Source organism: Drosophila mauritiana, chromosome 2L, assembly GCF_004382145.1.
Source record: "Drosophila mauritiana strain mau12 chromosome 2L, ASM438214v1, whole genome shotgun sequence".
Taxonomy (NCBI): Eukaryota; Metazoa; Arthropoda; class Insecta; order Diptera; family Drosophilidae; genus Drosophila; species Drosophila mauritiana.
The window spans coordinates 13,679,786-13,704,240 of record NC_046667.1 but is presented as its reverse complement, the minus strand read 5'-3'; the positions used below and the strand labels follow the sequence as shown (position 1 = coordinate 13,704,240).

At 43.1% G+C, this 24,455-nt stretch overlaps 4 protein-coding genes across 4 annotated transcripts; 2 read left to right on the top strand and 2 right to left on the bottom strand.

The window, feature by feature from the left end:
- Positions 1 to 5,557: 5,557 nt before the first annotated feature.
- On the top strand, positions 5,558 to 7,743 carry LOC117150254 (leucine-rich repeats and immunoglobulin-like domains protein 3). Its single transcript, XM_033317054.1, has 4 exons — positions 5,558 to 6,411; positions 6,605 to 7,198; positions 7,257 to 7,454; positions 7,656 to 7,743. The coding sequence occupies exons 1-4, from the start codon at positions 5,566 to 5,568 to the stop codon at positions 7,710 to 7,712; spliced, it is 1,695 nt and encodes a 564-aa protein (XP_033172945.1). The 5' UTR covers positions 5,558 to 5,565; the 3' UTR covers positions 7,713 to 7,743.
- LOC117150253 (long-chain-fatty-acid--CoA ligase heimdall) lies at positions 7,736 to 10,116 on the bottom strand. Its single transcript, XM_033317053.1, has 2 exons — positions 9,010 to 10,116; positions 7,736 to 8,848 (listed from the first exon to the last, which is right to left on the bottom strand). The coding sequence occupies exons 1-2, from the start codon at positions 10,077 to 10,079 to the stop codon at positions 7,873 to 7,875; spliced, it is 2,046 nt and encodes a 681-aa protein (XP_033172944.1). The 5' UTR covers positions 10,080 to 10,116; the 3' UTR covers positions 7,736 to 7,872.
- A 6,950-nt stretch (positions 10,117 to 17,066) lies between these two features.
- LOC117148510 (epidermal growth factor-like protein 7) lies at positions 17,067 to 17,910 on the top strand. Its single transcript, XM_033315918.1, has one exon. It carries the CDS (start codon positions 17,121 to 17,123, stop codon positions 17,799 to 17,801), a length of 681 nt encoding a protein of 226 aa, XP_033171809.1. The 5' UTR covers positions 17,067 to 17,120; the 3' UTR covers positions 17,802 to 17,910.
- A 43-nt stretch (positions 17,911 to 17,953) lies between these two features.
- On the bottom strand, positions 17,954 to 23,559 carry LOC117148501 (very long-chain-fatty-acid--CoA ligase bubblegum). Its single transcript, XM_033315906.1, has 6 exons — positions 23,410 to 23,559; positions 21,291 to 21,538; positions 20,852 to 21,197; positions 20,294 to 20,793; positions 18,663 to 19,254; positions 17,954 to 18,604 (listed from the first exon to the last, which is right to left on the bottom strand). Exons 2-6 carry the CDS (start codon positions 21,527 to 21,529, stop codon positions 18,281 to 18,283), a joined length of 2,001 nt encoding a protein of 666 aa, XP_033171797.1. The 5' UTR covers positions 21,530 to 21,538; positions 23,410 to 23,559; the 3' UTR covers positions 17,954 to 18,280.
- Between the last annotated feature and the right edge of the window lie 896 nt (positions 23,560 to 24,455).

Below are 24,455 nucleotides of genomic sequence, written 5' to 3'. Positions count from 1 at the left end.
TCGTGACTGTCAAATGAATTGCGCCTGGCGAGTGTCCTCTTCCAGTTTTCGGCTCTCTACTTTCTCTGCTTTCAACCAGAAACAGTGTCGAGGACATCGAGGCTTAAAAATAGTTTAGCCAATAATTGGGCAATTTAATTTGCTCGCCTGACGCCTAAAGTCAATTAGGCAGGGAGAAAATGACTAAATATTTCAAAAACATCGTTTTTGCATTACCAGTTGAAAGAAAAGTTATATTTAAATTAAGTGCTCGCTTAAAGTGATAAAACGAAGGTAAGTAAGCAGGTAAAAATTCCTCTTTTCTTTTCCAATTTCCGCTTCGCTTATGCGAAGTACTCAAGACGTAAAGATACACGACTGCTATAATTGCATTGGCTCTTGATGCTCGATGCTCGATGCTCATTTGGCATTTCATATCGATGCTGGCTGCACATTATTCATTTCCAACCGACTCAAACATGATAAATGACAGCGAGCGAACGAAATTTATTGGCACTTCGATAGGCAATACTGTTGCCAGGACGATTTAAACGGGCGGCATTGATATCGGCCCATCATCGAAGGAGAATGGCAGAAAGCGAACGCATCAGGGACAAAGACCTTATCGGGATTTTAATCCGTATGGAACAGCCGGAAGTTTAACCAACTGCAGCCACTTTCGTCGAAGGCGTGGCACCTGAACGCGAAAATTCCATTAAGCTTTCCAGTGGCACATTCATATACTTTATCCACGGGTGGCATCGCTTGGTGAGCTCAATAAATTTTATAAAAATATTATATTTTGGCAAAATACAAACGAACTTGCAGCAAATTGGCACCCATCAGGAGAGATAAACATAACGCATTGTTATCTTTTAAACTATGCAATAGAGTGTGAGACCATAGATGTGTATTACACATTGCAGATACGTTCGAGCCAAAACATTCCGGTGCAGCTCTACTTGGCTCTGTGAAATGCAATGACTTTAAGGACCCATCATTCTCTTAGGGTATTTGATATTGCAGTTCCGTAAGCGATACACTCATTGTGCACTCACTATTCGTCCTTTGCGCTGTTTGTACACCGACTGCTTCGTTCTGGCTGCTTTAATGCAATAATCCTTGAATGTCCGACGCACGAACGAGTTGATAACAATTTCAATTTTTATGACAAGTCAACTTGGCCAGAGCAGCCAGTTATCCGGCAACAACGTAAGGGCCAAACGAAACGAACTCAATCGTGCCGATGGCGAACAATAATAATATGAACAGCAACAATAATAACATGGCCGATTGCACCATTACCGCTCTGGAAACCCTTCGAATCCAGCGAATGGCCATTGCCTCCGCCCGCACTTTTCGCTATATACACACTCCTATACATATATCGAAATACATATATACACATATATATATAGATGTGCAGTCCGGAGTCAGAGCGTTATGATTTATTGGCATGCAACACGGCGTTCCCTTCCGGAAATGTGTGTGCAGTCAGCCATTTTGATGCGAGAAAGGCGAAAGGAGAAAGGAGGCGTGGCGCGGAGTGGGCGGAAGGGTGGCTTTATTACGGCTGTTGCCTCCGAGAAAGCTGAGATATCACTCAATTCGCCCTTTGCACACGACTGTCAACAAATTTGCATCGCCATCTGCAAAGGAAGCGTGGAATGCAGCTCACTCTCCAACTTGTCTGCCGCTTGATGGCTTAATCTTTCCATCAGAGTGATATAGTATATACATATACATGTATAGAGTATGTCAAAAATGGTGCGGTTACTATATACGGAAGTGATAAAAACGTCTTGTTTAAAATCTGCAAAATAATCTGAATATAAATGTAGCAATCTCGATTTCATATAACTCTTATTTTATCCAGACAAATCCCAGGTTAGTTATTCCCAATCCCCGACTGAATTCCGAATTAAAATTTGCATGCAAAACTTTTCACTCAATTCATATTCAGTTTATTTTTGTTGATGTCCTACTGCCACCGCAAATCCCTAGAAAATTACGTCGATTATTCAATCATTTCGCCATCATCCATTTTGCAAATCCTTTTTGCACCAGTTGTCCGTTTGGATGGACACGAGCGACTCTGATTTGTTGAAAGTTTCGTTGTCAGCAGCAATTAAAACAACACCGCCTACGCCCCAAATTTCTCCCACATTTCGCCCACTAAAAAATGCACTGAAATTACGAGGGCTGTGCAGCAGGGCAAACAAAAACACAGAATCGTGGAACGAAAACAAATTGAAGTCCGGCCTGGTCGGGCGACCACAAACGGAATGTTTTTACAGGCCTGGAACCGGGATTCGAATAGGAACTAGGACTCGGTTTGGGCCAGCTCAACTGAAATTAAATACGAAATGGCATGGAGCCGGAAAAGCACCACCGCCCGCCGGGCAAAAATACATGTCGAAAGTCAGTCAGTTTTACAGCGATTTCAGGACCGTGTCCTGGTCCTGGTCCTGCTCTAGGTCCTGGTCCTTATCCGTATCCCCATCCGCATACGTGTCCGGGTCCGGGTCCGTAGTTCGACCATTGTTGGCATGCCAAAATTTTAACTGCACACCAAAATAAATAAACAGTGGCACATGCACGCAGCTGCAAGAAATTGTTGTAACTTTAACTGAAACTCCAAACGGAACTATCAAACTGAATGAAGCCTTGTGTTTCCGCTAATGAAAACTTTCCAACTTTCTTTGTTGGTTTTGGCTCAGAAATGGCACTGATGACTGTAAGAGCTTTTTCGGCTAATCCCTTTCAATTGCTGCAAAAAAAAACTAAATGAGACTTTCAACTGTGATTATTCTACCCATTTATAAATTGAATCTAACGCATTTCAGTATTTGCTGCGGGAGTTTCTTTAATTTTCGCATTGTATCGCATTGCATTTGTTGGCTCAGTAAATAAGCCAAAAATTCTATTAAATGTGGGTAGGAAAAAATACGACTTGGGAACTAAGCTCCATTTCTGCGACCCGTTGTGTGCACACTGCCAACCTTCAGAATTGCAATTACAATGAGTCGAGGAAGTTGAAATTCGGTTAGGGACATGCATTTCGGATGAGTCCTGTGTGGGAGTTTGGCAAAGAAAAACCGTAAACTTGTAAAAAGAACAATGCGCCTATTGAAATATTTATAGAGGAGAAAAATGGGCCAAACTGCTTGAAAGCTGGCCAGATTTCAGGGGAAATTAATGTGCAAGTGTCTAAAGCGGTTAGGTCAAACAATTGAAAATGAAATAAGCTTTAAAATGAATAAGACACAGCTACAATTTCTCATTAAGCTAATATTTTATCTTAGTATGCCAATTATTAAAAGAGAAAGTATCATTAATTTTCAGTATAAAGTTTCAAACAAAGTTTTGAAAAATATTAAAAAAAATTTTTCATTTATTATATCTCTCGCCCTCAATAGCTGAGTAAGGGGTATCTGTTAGCCGAGGAAATCGACTCTTGTTTTAGTACTAAAAACGTTTAGTCTTTAAGAAATTAAATTTGCTTCCAACTACCCAAGTTATTCAATTTTACGGGGAAGTGTCTTAAGTTATGGTTTTCAAAGACTTAATTTGTCATAAATACGATTCGCTTAAGTATATAATATGGCACTTTCATGTTCATCGCATGAAAACGAAAGAAATCTTTGCTAGCCAAGTGCAGACAAAAACGGAAGCAAATTTATTTTGCGGAACTAAATTGAAATAATTTTGGCAGCTGAAATATGTAGGAAAATATTTTAATACCCATATATACACACTCCAAAATGGAGAGCCTCTGCAATTCAGCTGCGAGTCTCTAGACTTGCTGGCAAATAAAAACAGTTTGGTGAGTGTGGTGCAGATATACTTTCGCTCCTGCTCCTGCTCCTTTCCCCTGCCGTTTTTCCGCTTTTCCTGAGCTCCCGACCATCTGCAATGCTTCTGGCAAATGTGTCGGCCGTCCTTTGCCTTCCGCGCGCTCCAGCTGGCATTTGGCCAAGTCATCGTAATTTCTTCTTCTTTTTTATTGCATTGGCCAAAAAGGAAAATGCAGCTAAAGCGCCGAGAAGGCAAACAAACAAGCGGCAGACAAGAAGTACATATTAAATTTGTCATTTTAACGCAAGGACCGAGTTTATATGTATCTGCGGGGACATTGAAGTCAAAGTTCGCCAGCGCGCTGGCTCCAAGTTGTTGTAGTAGTATAATTTAAAACCGCATTCAGGCAGGGAAATCGAATTCAATTGGCTGGGGGTGAAAGAACAAACGTTTAAGGAAAATTGTGAGGAAACTGCTGAAAGAAAGTTGCTTCTAGCGCATTACTAGGCGAATAAGTTAAACTTAAATACGGTTTTCTCAGCCGTCCGAAAGTATGCTACAAATGCAAAATAACTTTTGCTGCAATTATTTGGCACTTCTACAAAATTTTCCGTTTGTATATATTGATATTTTCCCCGAACACAATTAATTCCTCTTGATTTTCCGCCTAGTTTACCGTCTTCTTGGCACACCAAGTCAACCGCACTCTAATTATTTTATGATGACACTGAGATTGTTTCGGGATTGCACTCTGGCTCAGTTCGAAAGCCTTTCACAATTGCTTTGGACCGACCTTTGGCTCAATTGCAAATTGGACGCCCACTAAGGCAACAAAGACAACAGCACTTTTGGCACAGACCCAACATTTTGCATTAATAAACATTGCAACAATGTGGCAACAGGCGAATTTGTGTAGTCATATTCGTTTTATTTGGTTCTGGTTCTGGTTTTGTTCAATATCTGAAAATTTCTGTTCTTTGCAGTGCTTTCTGCGGCTTTTCAACTGTGGTTATCCTCTTCTCTAGGACTGCAGCAGCACTGCACAACAATTTCTCACCGGAATTCCACATATGCACTCATATACAAATTCGTAATGCCGTCAAAATCAGCAAATAGGATAAAGTAAATGTTGAAATGCAGGTGAAAGGCAAATAGACCCAACCAAAATCGACCGGCAAATATAAAAACAGAGCACCAGTCAACTGTGCTGATATATATTTTAATTGAAATATGCGCATTTGTTTGAACAAAAGACTTTATACCATTTTCCGTTTCAGCTGCGCTTGCATGAAATTTTATTTTATAAAGTCCGCTCTCATTTAAAGTTTTTGCTGACTGCCTAATTGGAAACATTTTCAATTTTTTAAAATTCGAATACTTAATAATTTGTAAAACACAAATATAAACATTCATTTATTCAGCTATAGAAAAATCTTTTTAATAATCAAAAAATACAAACAATACGTTTAAAGAGTTAAATGACATTAAACTGCTATGAAAAAGGATCTAGTCTAAGTCTACAAAGATAGAAGTCAAATATTGTAAAGCAATAGAATGCCGATTATCTAGTTATTCACTAGGCGAGTTCATGAAACAGTAGAACAGCTTTTCGCCACTAACTGAAAGGTGGGCAAATATTTTGGCTTTGCAAACGGTGGCTAGTTGATGAAGTGATTACGTATCTTGACAGGTTGTCAGCTGGCGATACAGGCTGCTGCAATAAGATTAGGGCTTCAGTTACAGATCCCCAGATCCAAAGAGTTAGTCTGTGGAGGTTGGTTTCCCGCGATGTACCTACTACCTGGTAGTCTACTCCTGCTGATCTTTAGCTTCAGCCCGAGGTTAAGTTGCCTGCAGTTGAGCAAGTGCAACAATACTGAGGTGACCTTAATACGGAATACGGAGCTCTTGACGTCACTCACCTTGAGCAACTGCACGCTGCCGCATCTGGAAAATGGATATTTCGTGCGGTTTGATCACTTGCTTCACTTGGAACTGCAGCACAGTGGACTGACTGATTTAGATGATTTTTCGCTGAATGGCTTGACAAAGTTACAATATCTTTCGCTGTCCCACAACAATCTGAGCAGTCTGAGATCCTGGTCCAGTGAGCCTTTGGGAGCATTAACCAATTTGGATTTGAGCCACAACAGGTTGAGCAAACTGAGTGTCAAGAGCTTTGAGCTATATCCCCAGCTGCAACAGCTTGACTTGCGTTACAATCAGATCAGTCAAATAGAGAACAACTCCTTTGAGGGATTATCTCATTTGAAGCATCTTTATCTGAACGGAAACCAACTGGCGCACATAGATGGTAGTTTCTTTCGGGGTCTCCATCGCCTATCCAGTTTATCACTGCAGCACAATCGCATTGAGTTCATAGAAATGGATTCCTTTGAGGGTAATACCCATCTTCGAAGTCTACGGCTGGACCAAAATCTCCTGAGCAGTCTTCAGTTTCTCAGTCAACGAGGTCTGGCTCGACTGGTTCACTTGAATCTTTCGAGTAATCTGGTACAAAAAGTGGAGCCATTTGTATTTTCCAAAAACTTTGAGCTGCAGGACCTGGACTTGAGTTATAATAATATAACTAAGCTCAACAAGGAAGCATTATCGGGATTGGACTCTTTGGAGGTGTGTATTTATAATAATTGTTTGTTTCCTTATCTACCGTTTGTATTCTGATAAATCTGTTAACTGATAAGGGAGTGAAAGATAAGTCAGACAACGAAACCATTAATCTCCAAATCCAACTAGGCCACTACACAAGAATGATAAAAATTAATTAGTTAAATTTTATGCTAAATTTATGCTAATTTTATTACAGCGTTTCAACATAAGTCATAACAATGTGGATAAAATATATGACGAAAGCCTGGACTCCTTAGTCGCTCTTCTTCATGTGGATATTAGCTTCAACCTTTTGACCACACTGCCAGATACTTTATTCCATTTCAACACTCAACTGAAAGAGATTGTCCTTGCTGACAACAAAATAGCAGAGATATCCTCACAGACGATGATCAATCAAAATCATTTAAGATACATTAAATTGTCGGGAAATGCAATCAGTGATGCCACTTTCCTCGACAGGCTTTCTCCCTCGGTGAATCGTTTTTCTCTCTACGTGGATCTCAGTTCAAATCGCCTCAAATCGGTGAACCTCAGCAGTCTTATTAATTTTCGCTATATGAACCTAGCGGATAATAAATGGAGCTGCAATTGGTTGGTGGCTAATTTGGTGCGAAAACTACCAGCCTCTGTTAACTTCGCTCGTCCCTGGACTGTAATCAATAATTGGAGTGAAAATACCACCAATATTGAGGGCATAGACTGCATTGAAGACGGCAGTAATCGATCTATAATATTGCTGGATGTGAGTGGAGTGCCGCAACCAAAATCAGATAATTGCAATTGTGGGGTAAGTTAGAACCAAGTCAGTACGAGTTGCTACATTATTTTGGAGCATTTTCTTTAAGGTGGCCTATGATGAGACCAATCCTTCACCTCCACCGCTCACCTGGCCGAAGATACCCACGGATCGCTTTGATTCACGATCGGTGATCATCTGGATGCTGGTGGCCATTGCGATAGCTTTTGCAGGACTCCGCTGGTTGCGACGCTTCGTGGATCGCAATGAGAAACGTAATCTGGGCCAAAAGATGCTGCATAATGTGGTTTGTTAACAAAATTTTAAATGTCTGACCCCAAGAACAAACATTAATGATCTTGATAGAATTTTCTTTTGGACAAACAAGAAACACTTAAATTATTAAGCAATTAGCTAATGTTCAATCAATATCAGTGCACTACATTTACTAATCAAATTGATTGGCTTGACTTTCTCCCCTTATCGATAACCCGCTTGTTTATTTCAGTACGTCAGCAAAGTTCAGTGGCAGCCCATCAGAACCGATCCCGAACCGAGATCGTAGCCCACTTTAAAAATAATATGAGCAACGTTTTAATAACAAATATATTCAGTTCGTAATGCAGTAAATAATAAGAGAATTTCGTAATTAAGCATTACAATGTAAACGTTCGAGTAAAATAAAATTTAAACCTAGGTTAAGAAATCCATTTGAGAGATAAGATTTACTTGTACAGCCGCTCGATGACTTTGGCATATTTGGCGTGGACAATATTCCGCCTGATTTTCAGCGTAGGACCCAGCTCTCCGGTGGCCACGGAAAACTCATGAGCAATCAGAGCGAACTTTTGCACCTTCTGGGCATTTGAAATGGCATACTTATTCGCTCGCTTGATGCCCTCTTCGATGGCTTCCAGGAGCTTGGGCACGGCGGTGATCTCCAAGGTAGCTGCCAGAGCGGCAGTATCATTGGGAAGCTGGAGATCGGCTGGAATGTTTAGGAGCTCGGAGAGACGGGTCTCATGGATGCCCAGTTCCCGCAGCCATTCGATTGTCTCCTCCCGCAGAGCATCCAGTGGAATCCCAGTCTTTGGATCGCATTTCGTCTTCAAGGACAGCAGGACAGTGAGATACTTTCGGTGATCGCCGATAAGTAGCACATTGCTCACGCAGGGAAGCTCCTTCTTGATCAGCTCCTCGATGTGCACAGGTGGAATATTCTCCCCGCCGGCGGTGATGATCAGCTCCTTGAGTCGACCGGATATAATTAGATTACCCTTGGGATCGATGTAGCCCAAGTCACCGGAATGCAGCCAGCCATCCTCCTTCACCGCTTCGTCAGTCTTTTCCGGCAGTCCCAAGTAGCCCATGAAAACCAAGCGACCCCGCATCAGAATCTCTCCCTGTCCATTGCAATCGGGTTCGTGGATCTTCAAAGTCACTCCCTCGCACGCTTTACCAGCGCTGTACAGATTGCTTATATCGACATTCAAGGTGATAGCACCACTAGTCTCCGACATTCCGTAGCACTCGCCCAAGGCGATGTCCAGTCCCAGGAAGAACTGCTTCAGCTCTTCCGAAGTTGGTGCTCCGCCGGTGAAGAAAACACGGCAGTTGTCCAGACCTATCATTTCACGTATTGGCTTTACTACTCGAGATGCAAGCCAATATTTCGCGCTGCCATAAATCGAGGGTGATTTACTATAAAACAAACAAAAATTAAATTAATCAACTACTAGGTCATATATATAATCTGCAAGTTGAGAATCAATATACATATTGAGACACCGTAGAAGTCTTACAAATGACTATTGACCCTAAATCTTTTGTTGATAATATTACATTGAATTATCTCTACTTACCCCGCCATCAGCGTTGTTTGGTGTTCAGCCACAGCAGCTCTAGCCCTTGCTAGAAGTAATCTGGAGTAGGGTCTCGCCTTGGCCTCCGCCGCCACCAGACGCTCTTGAAGTTTCTCGAAGACGCGAGGAACGCCGAACATTTTCGTTGGCCTCGCCTTTCGAAAGGTCTTGATCAGCGTTCCCTTCAGTGCGTCCTTGTCGGCAAATGTGACGCATCCGGCATGGGAAAGACCCAGGAACACATCGAAAATCTGGGCAGCCACATGGCTCAGCGGAAGGTAGCTCACAAAACTCTCCTTGCCAACTTGGATATCCTGCATGTGCGCTGCCGCGGACTTTGTGTCGAATACTAGGTTGTCATGGGATATCATCACCGCCTTTGGCATACCCACTGTGCCCGAGGTGAAGATCAGCATGGCACACTCGTTGGCACGAATCCGGCTCTCCCGGGCCAGCAGTTCCTCTTTGAGCTCGCTGGAGAAGGTCTGCTCCTGGAGTTTCTGCCAGCTAAAGTAACCGGGCTCGTGATCGACAAAGGCTTCAAAGGGTCCGTGCAACTGGATTACAGCCTTAAGGCGTGGCAGGCGTTCCTTGATGGCCCTCAGCTTGGCCATCTGCTGGGCATCGTCCACCACGCAAACGGATGACTCTCCTGTGGCTAGGACGTGATGAACGGCCTCAGCTGAGTTGCTCGGGTAAACTCCAGCTACAACAGCTCCAGCTCTCAAAGCACCGAATTCCGCGAAGAACCACTCGGGACAATTGAAGGCCAGGATGCCCACCGAACTGCGTTCCTCGACCCCAACGCTCAGCAGAATCAGCGCCGCCTGCTCCACACGTTCCTGGTACTCGCCATACGTAAGAGTGGTCCAACCATCGTTACCAGATCCTGGTGTTTCCCACACCAAAGCGGGCAGATCCGAATACTTCTCACACGATTCCTTGAAGAATTCTGGAATTGTCTGTGGCGGAACTGTTTGTGAAAAGGATGACGGCTCATCCAGGCGCAGCTTGACAGCCTCGTGAAGCGAGGTGCTCCTATAGCTTGTAGCTGGCTTGAGGTCGTTCATGCTGAAGGCGATCGCGACGAATGAATTCGGTCGGGTTCTGACCACGGGTATTTATGCCATCGCCACCAGATGCTGATAAGACCGGACATATGTGGAAGGCGGAGAAACCTGAGATCCCACACCAGAACTGTGGCGGATCTCTGGAATTTCAAGAACTGATAAGGATGACAAGCCATGATGATCCTAAAGGTAGTTGTAATAAATATATAATAAACCTTGCAATGAGATACGTATTTTCTACCCGTTAAGGGTTGAGCGAAATAATTTAAAAGTATATAGCAGGTAAAATAAAGCGTTGACGATTCCATATAGTAAAAAGTATGCTTAGCATCACCAGCCAAGTACATATGTCCGTGTCCGTTTTTCCTCCTGTCCGTCCGTATAAAGCTCGAGATCTTGAGATGAAGTAAGCGGACACCAACAGTAAGTTTGTTTTAAAACGTGGCTATGCCCTCTGGGGCACCCAAGCCGCTGTTCTGTCTGGCCTACATGATTAAAGTATTTGTAAATGTGTAAACATTATTTTCTTTGGCCTATTATTAAAAAGATTAAATATATATGTGAAATATTTGAATATTCCGTAAGCTGAACCACAGTGCCTGGGAGCAATAAATAGGTTACCGCCTTTGGTAATCACTTGAGCCACAAGCAACGATTAGTCAAGAGTTCTTGTCTGCCATTTGAAATACATTGACCGACCTTTAGACACGTGTTAAGAATTGTGAGTGGCTGATAAGAGCATAAGTTCATCTCTGTGGGAACAAACCAACACTAACAAAGCCGATAATTATAATCAGCGGTCTCACACACGAAAATTCGATCCTTAATGGTTTGTCTACTTCGAAAGTTTAAGGGTACAAAGGTCATTAATAGCAAAAGGAAAGAGGATAGTACATCAGTGTATGACATATTTAGCCGCGTAAACATCTTCGTTTTGGTAGGGTTTTAAAACAACTGATTGTCATTCGAAAAATTTAACAACACTAAGCTCAGAATTGTGTCAAAACAGAACTGATCTAACTCAAAACAACAGTAATAAAGGTTAATATACACCTGGGGAGAAATGAAAAAATAGTATATTGCTGGAATAGCTGAGATGGGTAATGAGGTTAATTGGTCGGGTTAAGCTTTATATTGCACTTTTAAAATAAAACGTTGTCTAATGCAGATTATTAGTTATGATTAAATTTGCTAATTCATGTTTGAATTGAAAACTCTGACCTTCGACAATCCGTGGGCTGACTTTCGCCCAGGTAGCGTGAATATGAAATTGCCGAATGGTATATCCATGCATGGTATATCCGATGCATATGTGGATAAATACCCACACAACCCGTGACCAGGTACTGCAGTTGAGTGGAACACGGGGTTATACGACCGGTATTACCCCCTCCCAGAGCCCGTACTACCCGTACTACCCACTTTGGTCAGTGGGGCGCATTAGACATATGCCGCATACACACACGCACTTCGTCACATATGAAACAGGGGGAGTGAAAAAACTTTCACACACAGGCCAGCTGAAAAGCAACAACTGGCTGGCGAGTTCGCAGGGGCCTGGTGTTTCTGGTCGCCTGTTCGTCGAACAGTCATTTTTTGTACAAATTTATAATTTATTGTTTAATTTATTTTATTGCTAAGTGTCAAGAGGCACGGCCATTGGGCGTACACTGAAAAAACGAGCCCCAAATGCGCTGACAATTCGATAAAACGAAAATATTATTAACTCAAATGTAATTGTTGCAATTTGCAGCTTATCTTTTGTTATGCCCGCAACAACAACATTATTATGAAATTATTTACCAATGAACAGCAGCTCATGAATCGCTAACAAGTGCAGCCGTTGTCTGTGGGCATTTCGATGGCATTGGGGGCGTGAACGGGGGTTTTATTGCATCAAAACTACAACACAAATAGTTGCAATATTCAGCCTTCCTTGCTCGTCTTTTTTATTCCGCTCGCAACTATATAAATATATGTATATATGATATGTGGCTTCGAGTGTGAGTGCGGCGGTACATGGGATTTATATCAACTAATGCCAGGAAAGAATAAAAATCCGAATATGTATAATATATATGCGGGCAGGGGTCTGAAGGGCGTCAAAGCAGATGTAATCGTATGTACGGACCTGGTGCAAACATAGCCACATCGGCATGTGGGAAAGGAAAAGCCCACTTTGAATGGGAACTAGCAGTGAAGCTAACAATAAAACGGACATTGAACACATTACATTTGACTAGGGTGGTTCGGGACTTGAATATCTTTAAATCGATTGAATATTCTTAAGATACAATTTGAGGTTATTTCTAATAATTACATTAGTCTAGTTGGTAATTTTCCTCATTATAATACATACCGAAAGACAACAAATGTAAACATATTCCAGTTGAAACTAAAACTTAAGAAATTTTACAAAGCAAGAGTATCCTACGGTCGGTGCTCTTCCACGAAATACATCTTAATACATTATCTAACGCATATTGGGCATATCAAGTGACTACATGGTCCAGCCTAAGTAGAGTGGCCCATTGATTCGTTCAACCATTTGACATGCAGACATGCGTACGTACACACACACAGTCGCATAGACGAGCCCACTTGGCGGATACGTGTTGAAAGTGATTTGCCATATCTTCGGCTGTGTGGACATGGGCTATATCGATATGCAAGCCCTCCTCAGCCATTCAGCCGATCCGTCCGGCATGTGTAACAATATGCTCTGTACATATTTACACGCCCATCGAGTGACCTAATGTGCGGGCTGTGGGCGTGGCAGGGACGTTGGGCGGTGGGCTGCGAATAATGGGTGGTGGTGGCAGGCACATGTCTGGGACTTTTGTAGATTTGTTTGTGTACATATAGATATAGCAAAACCACCCGGCGCACAGCATTGATTAGCAGGCGTGAAAGAGCCGAGCCAAAGCAAAAAGTTCATGCGAGCAAAGCAGCAAGCAAGAGCAACAATAACAACTAGCAGCAAACAAACAAGTACACACAACAATAAGGAAACACATTCGTGCACATACACTCGAGCCACACACGCACACACAGACACATACGTCTGTTGGGGGGTGCTGGTGGGGCGGAAAAGGGGAGGCAGAGATAAACAGCATTTATATTCATGTACCAACAGCAAAAGCAAAAGCAACAACAACAGCCACAGCACATCGCAGACATAAAAAGCGAAACGAAAATCAAATAACATGTGTACCCTGTACATATTGACAAACAAGCGGACGGGCGACATACATGCGAACCAGTACGGGTATGCACGAGTATGTACATCGGTATGTACATATGTACATCTGTATGTCTCCTGCAACTCATTCAAACTCATTTCTATACCCCGCCCCAACTCACACTCGCAACCCATACCTCGCTCACTCTCGCTCTCTCTCTCTTCCTCGTTCTCCCCGATTCTGGTTCTATATCTTTGCCCCTCCATCGGAACCGACTGGTCAGCCGCATAAGTGGCAATTACAATATGGCAACCGGTATTTAAAACTGTTTTTAATGCCAGCATTAGCACGAAAATGATGAGAAGTCTTGCCAAAGATCGATGTCCAGGCGACGAAATCGTCGCAAGTCTAGAAAAGCGCAAGAGTACATTAGCTATTAGATACGCTTCTGATTTTAAAAATGTAAATGTAATCTGCAATAAAATGTAAAGTGATGCAGACTAGAGAAAAACTGTGATATTTTAGTTATATAATACAATTGTTTATTTAACTATAAGATATAACTCTGCTGACATTTGAATTCATGAGTTTTATTAGAATAACATTGATTAGAACAATCTACTATAAATTTTCTTAGCCAACGAAATATTTAAATAGGTTTATTCAAATCCAATTTAATTCATTTGTAGGGTGCCAACCCTGATAATAACTAGAAGTTAGCAGAAATATGCAAACTCATCTGCAATTAAGTATGCATTTATGAAGCAAGAACTAATGTACGACGTTGACCCCCTTTTCAAGTTTGTCGTCAGCAGTGTCACCAGTTCAGCTTGGGTGCATCTCGCTGATAAGTTCCTGGAGATAGTCGGTGCTACGGCACCGGGCCATGCATAGATGCACCCCATGTAATAGTCATCATTACTGTCACTATCATCGATTGCGGCGTCGCCTTATCAGCCATCATCCACGCACCGTATATGGAGTCGCACTCTCCCTTTCGATTGGGATGCCTTGATTTTCTGTCGTCATTGTTGATCAGTGGAAAATTCTGAAGTCACTTCTAGAACAATGGTGTTAATTGAGCGGAGATTGTGTCCTCTGCTTGATCATGGAAAGTGATCAATGACTTTTGCAATTTCTTCAAGTGGAGCAGAACGATTTTTCTTGCTCTCTTTGCATTTCTTGTATAAAAGTGACTATTACAATAAAACAATATCGGGGTCAATTGAGTACAAAATACTCCTTATCCAAATGTGTTTGTTCAATATCTGAAGATATCAATCAAAAATATTCTTATAAAATATATTTAGTTGTAAAAATAACAAAACCTTTACTTGCTAATTTAGTTATATTTGAAGTATATGTATATATTAAATGCTTTTTAAATGAACTAAATTGGTTTTTTAAGAATTGCTTTATGTCACCAGTATTTGTATTAAATATCTGAAACTTGGAACACGGCACAACTTTTCAGAGGATATGCTCTTTTTTTTGACCGCCACTGTTCGATACACCTGTCTTACTTTTCTGACATCAACTGTTGGCGATTCGCTTAACGCCGCCAGCCGATAATCACAACAAATAAAGTTGTTGCTTTTCTGAGCTCGCTGTGGTTGTTGCGGCTACGTCATCAGGGCCGGCATACAACAACAGGTCGCTCTGCCTACATACAGTTACATATGTAGTACATACTCACATGTTCGTGCAGAGAGAGAAACAAGGCAAAAGTTTTCTGGTAATGAATACAAATAAAACAACGAAATTAAAAGTTTTACATAATACAAATTAAGATTTGTTTTTCATATAATATGGTAATAAATGTGTCTTAGTCACATTTATTAAAGAAGCGTTTTAACGCACTTTATAGTGATCTCCCAAATAAACATTAGAGAATTTTAAGCTATTTTTGGCGTAAAGGAACCTTAACCTTACTCTATTTTTATTTATATTTTTCTATTTCTTTGCGGTGCAGCTTTGCATATTTGAACACTCTCCTCGGCGTCGTCTATTACATTTCATTTTGATTCCATTTCTGGTTTTTCGCTTTCGTGTGCTATTGCTCATTACACACATGCACACGCACACACACGGTGGAGAATGTAGATAGACGGGTATGTAAACATGTGTACGTTACATACCTACGAATTTGTGAGAACGTCGCCCGTTACCGTTTTAGCTTTCATGGGGTAACATTAACCGTCCCGCACCCCGGCCAACCCCCGCCGCACCAACAACCCATAACTACACAATGCCGTCGCAGGGACAACAACAACAGCAACATGCGAGCATTGCACACCACATACACGCTCCTCTGCTCTTTCGGCCTGCTAATCGTTTCTGCTCGCCTGCTGGCTGCTTATGTTTATTTGTATATATCGAGCAACACAAACGCACAAAGCTCATATGCAAAACCCGCCCGGCACATACAACTCTACCGTACCACCCACCCGGGCATCCGTACATCCATCAGAGCTCGGCTAGCAAACGAGCACGGCCTAGTCGGTCTCGTTGTATGTTGCTTTACACTTGGAAAAATAATAATATGATTCTAGGTTCTAGATACTTGAGGATCATTTTTATTTTTATAGCTAATTCAGTTTCTTGAATTTTTAAACTGAATGGTCTTTATGATAATTTTGACATATTAGTTCAAGTAACTTGGACGGCATTATGTATAATTTATATTGTGTATATTTTTAGCTAAAATTTAAATATCTAAGCGGTAAATAATTAAGATATCGGATGCACTTGGAAACTTTTTTCTATAAAGTAGTTTAAATTAATATTACTTAATTTAAATGTTAGCTTCTTTATTAATTTAATTAATTTTCTAAAAGAATTTAGTTTTCCCTAGTGTAACTACATGCGTTCATACAATCTTGGCAGTAAGAGCTTGTTAGCAGACGCCCAAGTATTTACATACGCATGCTTAAACTTAGAACCAGTTGAAGAAATCCATTTGCACAGCTGATTTCGTGTAGATGATAGTTATGTAATACGTACAAATGTTCGAAGTATATTGCTTCTTTAAAATTTATAATAGCCCTATATACTTGGTTAGTGATCTTAATAATTAATATACATGTGTATGATTTATGGGAATAAAGAACATTCAGCGGGTCTAGTATACCCCTTTAATGTACGAGTGTAAGAGGTATATCCAGCATGTTGCATCGATCGGTTGGCATGAGTTACAGATACTTTATTTCATATTCTTGAGATCGCTTCGAACCCACCTGCAACCACAGCCAACATGCTCGACCCAAGGCCGATTCTCCACTCTCCAAACGGTCGTCTTGGTACATTTCCAATGCTGTTGATAAGAACGGCGGGCGATGCAAAAAGAAATAATAATAATAACAGACTCACTTATCATACGACCAAAGTTTCAGAGGATACACCCCAAAAAAACTCGAATGAATTACTAACTTTACTACAAATTTACAAATTAAGATATTGGGTAGTTATTTCAGCCATAACAAAGTGCGACTTAAATGGATATCTATACTTTGTGAGTTTTCCATTATATGAACTTTGACTATGATACTGGAATGTTATTCAATTATTTCCAATGAATATGCCTTTTCTTGGATTCCAGTAAGTTTTACAGGTTGTAATATAAATCTATAACGTTTGGGAAATCATAGATTGTATCTAACTCATCTGTTGAAGTGATATACGATTGAAAACTCAAGCCCTATTTTATTGTCAATGTTCTTTGATTAATTTTTGCGATGCAACATTTTTTCCGAGTGAGCAGCAACAGAAGAATCGGATTGGGTTTCTCTTTAATCTGCGGCTGCTGCGTTTAGTGCACTTGCGACGACGTACGCACAATCTTGAACCCAGCCCGAAGCGAATGGCATCAATGCTGCATCAAGTGCTGTATCCCGTGCTGGGCCTCGTCCTGATGACGATCCACTTGGAGGTTAGCAGCCTGGCCATAACCAATGGCCATTGCCAGAAGAACATCAGTGTCAAGTACCAGGTGCCCGTGGCCAAGACCCGCATGGCAGGTGCAGGTCCTCCAAATGCCAGCCATCCAGTCGACTTGGACAGCTATGTGGTGTATGAGGAGCGGGTGCGTTGGGACAACATCCAGGTGTGCTGCCCGGGATATCGGACCATTCTCTTTGGCTTTTGTGAGCCAGTCTGCCAGGAGGCGTGTCCCGCCCACAGCTACTGTGCGGAGCCGGATCGCTGCCATTGCCAGCGGGGCTACGAGCCATCGCACCACCACACCACTGGCCACCAGCTCGTCTGTCGACCTGTCTGCCAGGGTGGTTGTCCGGAGCACAGCCACTGCGTGGCCCACAACGAGTGCGAGTGCTGGCCGGGATTCAAGGACGCGAGCAGCTGGTTCAGCATGAGCCTGCGTTGCGAACGGGTGCAGTGCGGCCATGAGCAGCGATTTGATCCGGGACGACGTGCCTGCGTCCAGATCGAGATGAGCATGGAGGAGCTGATGCAGCGTGTCGCCGAGCGGCTGGCCAAGGGGCTTGGTGCGGAAGAGGAGGCGGCCAACGAACCGGAATCATAGGTTTAAGAGTAAATGCATCATTTTGTAACCAATCTGAATCTCCAGTGGTAACCCAGCAGCCATGTATTGAACTGTTTAATAAAGTGAATTAATTTTTTTAATAACAAAAGCTAAAGATACTGAAACAAGCAAGTGAAGGAATCACAACCGAATTGGCAGTTAAAAATCTAGTTACAAATTTATTGTTGCTCTTCAGACAATAAACAATTTTCGTTTGTTCAGTTGGTACAACCAAATAGCATATAAAAAATAAAACTTAGGTACTAATTAAAAGATCTCTGGACCTAATCGTTGGCAAGCTAGTGTCTACATAGGCATAGGGCCATAGTTGTTCTAAGTTTAATATCCAACAGTTAACATCATCAGCCTAAATCAAATTAAAAGTGGCACTCAATTGGCTTGGAAGTCCGGTAAATTCAAATTCACATTAAAGCTCAAGTTCCGCGGCTATCATCGATTTCGATCTTGCAGATAGAAATCTAGGCATATAGTTTCTCGATCTCATCGGCATACATCTTGGACACAACATTGCGCTTAACCTTCAGGGTGGGTCCCAGTTCGCCGGTGGGAATGGAGAAGTCGTGCTGCAGAATGGTGAACTTCTGCACCTTCTGGGCATTGGAAATGGACTGCTTGTTTGCCCGCTTGATGGCATCCTCGATGGACTTCCACACCTTGGGGCAGGGACCTGCGGCCAGGATATCCGATACGGTCTTGTGCTCCACTCCCAGCGACTTCACCCACACGGAGGACTCGTGGCTCAGCTCGTCCAAAGGCTCACCGGATTCCTTGTCCACTTCGGTCTGGAAATCGGAAACACTTAGATGCTTGGCAACCAATTAGATGAGATTGAGGACTCACCTTTAGAGTGATCAGAACAGTGAGGTATTTGCGCTGCTCGCCCACCAAAAAGGCATTGGATATGGCATCCAGCTCCTTCTTGATCGTGTTCTCGATGTGCACAGGCGGAATGTTCTCGCCGCCGGCGGTGATGATGATCTCCTTGGAACGTCCCGTCAGGGAAACATATCCCTTGTCATCCACAAATCCCAAATCACCGGAATGCAGCCAGCAGTCGTCATCCAGCGACTCCTCGGTCTTCTCCTTGTTGTCGATGTAGCCCATGAAAACGTGACGTCCTCGGATGCACAGCTCGCCGTGACCGTTGGCGTCCTTGTTGATGAACTTGGACTCGCAGCCGGGCAGAGTCTTGCCAATTGTGTTCAGACCCACGGAATCTGGAAGGCAGATGGTGTGGCAACCGGCCGTCTCCGACATGCCGAAGGCATCGACAATCTTCAGGTCCAGACTGAGGAAGTACTTCTTCGTCTCCGGCGACATGGGAGCTGCCGCACTGGCAAGGGTCAGGACGCGATCGAAGCCCAGGGCCTGCTTCACCTTGGACATGATGAGCGACTTGGCAATCTTGTACCGGAATCCCCCGGAGCTCTTGCTGCGAGAAGTTGTGGGCGAAAAGTTTAATTAGCTTTGTTGCCTGATGAGTTTTGTTGAAGGTTGGGGGGAGGTATTGTGGGTATGTGCAATGGGATGGGTTGGTGTTTGCGAATTAGTCGCACATCAATAAACAAAGGATTACAAGCTGATTGTGCAATATGAAAGTGGGCAAAATGCACCTGAAATAGCATGATACCAATTAGTCGTTCAAATTCAGCTAACTATTTTCTGTCAGCAACAAATTCTATTAGTTATTAATAGTCTGAAAAATTGTCAAAGCTTTCGTTTTAAATTTCCCTCAATTACTTTTAATTTTCGCTCGATTTTGGACCGCCTGATGGGTTTCTCAATGCTCCAGTCTCTGCAAAAGTATCTGCACTTAAACGAATCTCCCCCTTAGTTCTGCACTTCTCCATTTTACTCCACATTCACCCGCTTTTACTTAAGAGGACGTGCCCGCATGGCGTGTCCTGGCTCTGCTCCTAGTCGTGGTCCTGTTCCTCCTGCATTTTCTATTTACTGGTACATACCAGCAGCAGGAGCAGCTACAGCAGTGGGAGCTGCCGGCGTGTTCCACGTGACGTATGAGTAATGTTGTTGTCAGTGATTTTCGCTTTAAGAAGCGCTGTCGGCCCGCTTGGCTTGCATAATTTAGAGGACACCGAAACTCGGCACACATGTACACAGAAAAAAATGTTGCCAAGAACTAACAATTTTTTCGAGCACACTAAACTAAACCAGCTAAACCAATTTGTTTTTTAGATTTTTCTTATCCTTTTAAAAAGCGCTATTCTCAATATAATGATTAATGGCTCCAGTTCTGTTCTATGCACCCAATGACTGGTGTGCTCTTAGCTCCTTGGCCAGGAAGCTGGCCGAAAAGCTGGGTGAACTATGAAAAATGCAGGAATGGGAGTTGCGAGTGGAATTCTGTCGTTGCAGCCACTTTAACTGTGCATCCTTTTTACATAATTTATGCGCACACAAAGTCGGAGTTGAAGTATTTAAAGAAGAGGCCTCATCGGGGGAATACTTACCCTTGACTCACCATGTAGTGCTTCAGCGTGATGCCCTTGGCCCAGCTGGCGAGCATCTTCTTCAGGCTGCCGCTGGAGCTGGCCACGGCCACCATTCGCTCCTGGAACTTCTCGTACACACGCGGCACGCCCATGAATCGCGTGGGTCGCGCATCCTGCAGCGACTTCACCAGCGTTCCCTTCAGCGCATCCTTGTCGGCGAACCAGATGCAGCCCGCCACAAAGGCGCAGGTGTAAATGTCCACGGTCTGGGCGGCCACGTGCGAAAGTGGCAGGTAGGAGACGATCGATTCCGCCCCCACCACCACCCGGTCCATGGCCTTGACGATGCCGCGCACATCGAAGGTGATGTTGTCGTGGGAGAGCATCACGCCCTTGGGCATGCCCACCGTTCCGGAGGTGTAGACCAGGCAGCAGCACTCGTTGATCGCCACATTCTCCAGACGGGTCTTGTACTGATCCTCCACGTCGCTCACGTTCATCGACTCGATCTCCGACCACTGAGTATGATGAGTTACAAATTAGATATATTTTAGACTTTTGAAGGTCTTAACTCACCCTGTAGTAGCCATCCTCCTTCTTCAAGTAGGGGGAATAGGGCTCCTGGATCTGAATGGCGGCCTTGAGCTTGGGCAGCTTGTCGCGGATGGCGTGGATCTTGTCCATTTGCTTGGCATCGTCGACGACCACGATCTGGGCATGTGAGCTCTCCAGGACGTGCTGCACTGCATCGGCGGAATTGGTGGTGTAGATTCCGGCGATGATGCCTCGTGCGTGAATGGCGCCCATGGCCGAGTAGAACCACTCGGCGCAGTTGAAGGCCAGCACACCCACCGAGTGGTGCTCCTCCAGACCGAGCTTGACGAACGCCTTGGCCACCTGGTGCACCTTCTGCTCATATTGTCTGCGGGTGATGGCAGGTGAAATAATTCGGTTAGCGTTAAGTGAATCGCGCGCAAATTGGCAATCGGCCAGCAATTCGATTAGCGGTACTCACTTGTAGGTGACAGTGTGATATCCGTTCTTGCCGTTCTTGGTGCGCAGCGCAGGATAGTCGCCGTAATTGTTGACCGTACGCTTCAGCAGGCCGGGCACCGAGATGGGCTCCTCTGCGCCGATTCCATCCTTGGCCATCCGAATCTTGACGGCGTCCTGGCGGTTGGTGGTGCGATAGGCATCCGCCTGCCGCAGGCGGTTGGGCCCAGGACGATTGTAGAGCGCGTCTATCGCGGACATGGTGCAAGTCTGTAAGTGCGGATTTGAAATCAATTATGATACTTTGATTGAAAGTGTTATCCATAAGATAAGTAATTAAGGTTGAACTACGATTACTTATTGTATTCAAACATTATCCTTTTCAAATTCGCTGAAGAGCAATTTGAAATCATCACGATAGTTAATCAAAAATTATGGAAATTCCCTTGTCGAATAGAATCATACGATCTATGACTAAAGTGCGTCCGAATATTTGCTCTTTTGGCCATCCAAGATAAGACTCACACTCCAGTTGGCCTGTGTCAAGGCTTCCGTGAAAAGGGGTTTCTTATCGTACGCGTATAACTTAGCACCTGATTATAAGGTGGTAACAACCAATGTCAAGGTGGAAAAATATTTGTAGGAAAAGCCGAAAAGCAGGAGGAGATATGTTGAATGAGTCTGCCGTAGAAAATAACACGGTGGGTTTATCACAATTACCAACTATTCCGCATTTTATGCTATAATAACTTATCAGGCGCAGCCGCTTATCAAATTCGTTATATCAGAAGTTGTGGCTATTCGACAATGGTAAGTTCTTTGAATGAGTTTTATTTTCGCGGTGCAAAGGCCAAGAATCGTAATTCTTGATATCTACAATAATGCCTGCTTGTTTTACTTTCAGTTCTTTATTAATCAATAAATTCTGGTCAACTAAGCATTGATAAGACCCGAAATAAGTGCTGGGGTACGAGGAAATCAAGAATGAAAGAACCCAACAGCTGACATAATAGTCAGCTGAGTCCAAAGGGTCAGCAAATAAATTACCGTCAACAAGAGGGAAAAGTATAATTATTAGATAAACTGGAATTTTGCGATGATTTTACCGATTTCAGATTGATTGGCATAGACATCGCAGATGATTGACACCTAAATTGTGCTGTAAGTTTTGAATTGATTCAAACGGAAAGGCCCGAGGGCAAAGCATTATCAGGTTAATGGAAGTGCGTCTTCCACACTTTTTTTTTTTTGGCAAATATGGGAGGTACCTAAGACATTAGCATAGTTTGTTTGAAAATCATAAATCACTGGCAAATAAATAGCAGTCTGCTGCTGATAATAATTCAAAGTACTTAAAGTGGCGCACGCATTCGGGGCATGAAAATGAGTCAGTAGATTTTGCTACCATTCTACACTCGTAGTCTAGCGATCTACAAGCCAAGCTACTTTTGAAATCTAATGAAGAGAACTACTACTACCAAAACGGAAAGCCCGCTTTATTTATCATCTTCTCATAGTGCTAGAATGTTGTTTGCCATTTGTTCTTGTGATCCAAAGTGAGCTGAACGGGAATCTAACGCGATACGTGTAGGGAACTATAAAAACCGGCCTGTCGATAAGAAAGATCGGGGTGGAAATGCTGGGTGCTCTTGCCCAGACCGAAAAGCCAAACGTACTCGGAATATTTCACGACGCACAGAAAAGGGGGGTAAAAACAAAACTGATAATGGGGCACAGCATCTAAAAATATTTGACAACTATTCTCATTCGGTGCTTTTCGCTCTCCAAACGAAAGACATTTCGAAAGTGCGAGGTGAACCGAGATGAAAGAGAGTGAGCTGAAAGTGGGAGAAGCGAAAAGCCGAGCGAACGACCGTGATGTAAAAGAGGCTCGATCGATCGCTGATGGCAAGGTGAAAAAGAAATTGGGAATTCGTGCGGCGAATTGAAATCAGTGCGAAAGCGGGCGATGATGACAATGAACCCGCCGAAAAAGTGCACTGACCCACAAATTAGATTTAGACAATGCGAGCGCTGGTCGCACGTGTTGCCCGGAAGTCGCAACAACTATCCAATCAAAATAAATTTCAATTGTTCTGTGGACCTACCACCGTCTACAGATTTCTCGCTGGCAAACTTACATAATTAACTAGTTTTGGTTTCTACGGCGTTCTCGATATATATTTGTTCTTCGGCCACGCAAATCGATTGCCGTCTATTTTCTATACTCCCACTCTTTCGCTCGATAACCGACAGCACACACACGACCGAATTCAGCGAAGGCAAAGCGTGAACTGAACGCCGTTCAGGATCGGATGCTATAGAGAAGTCTCTGCCGGCGGGGCCTCCGATCGCTCTGCCCGCGTCTGCGTCGGCATCGGCGTCGATATGGGTGCTACCTGGTACTGATACCCTCTTATCAGCAGCATGCGATCGGCGTGCTTGCTCCCTCTCCCTCTCTCTTCAAGTTCATCTCTTCCCATCGAACGGGCAATTAAAATTTATCAGTGGGGCGTGGTGGGAATTTTACAATGGATGTAATAACACCAATCTGGAAATCTTATCAGTAACACGATATCATAGGGGATCATTAAAAATAGCAGAGAAAACTAGCATTAGGATATGCTAGATATGCTAGTTATTGTCTAAGGGATATGTAATTTAGTTTAATTACTAAGGGGATTATTTTCCTAACTTAGCAGCTACGACTTAGCAATATAACATATTTTATATATGTACCGAAAATATATAGAAATGCGTTTACCTCAAATAAATACCCTTTTGTAGCGACACCACTGATAACCCCAGCTAAGCGAACCAATATTAGCAATTACGCATTAAAATAATGTTATGAAATTCCCGTCGCTGAATTCAATAACCTTCAGACGGCATTTGAACTTGGGGGCCTGTCTGGATTTTAACAATTAAAACAAATGTAGTAGTTAGTTACCTGTGCTACCATTTTGAAATACTTTTCGTGGCGATAATCCTAGAGATCCCTTTGAACTGTAGTTTTAGCCAACGCAGCTTATCACAAATATGGGCTTGGCTATAAACAAATTTTCAAACCAAACAGGTGTTCAACCAAATATAGACTGCTGAAAATGTGCCAAGTCAAGCTCTTTTATTTTAGTGGGGGCGCGCAGATAGCCTGACATTCCGGGAAAGTAAAAAAGATAAGTATAAG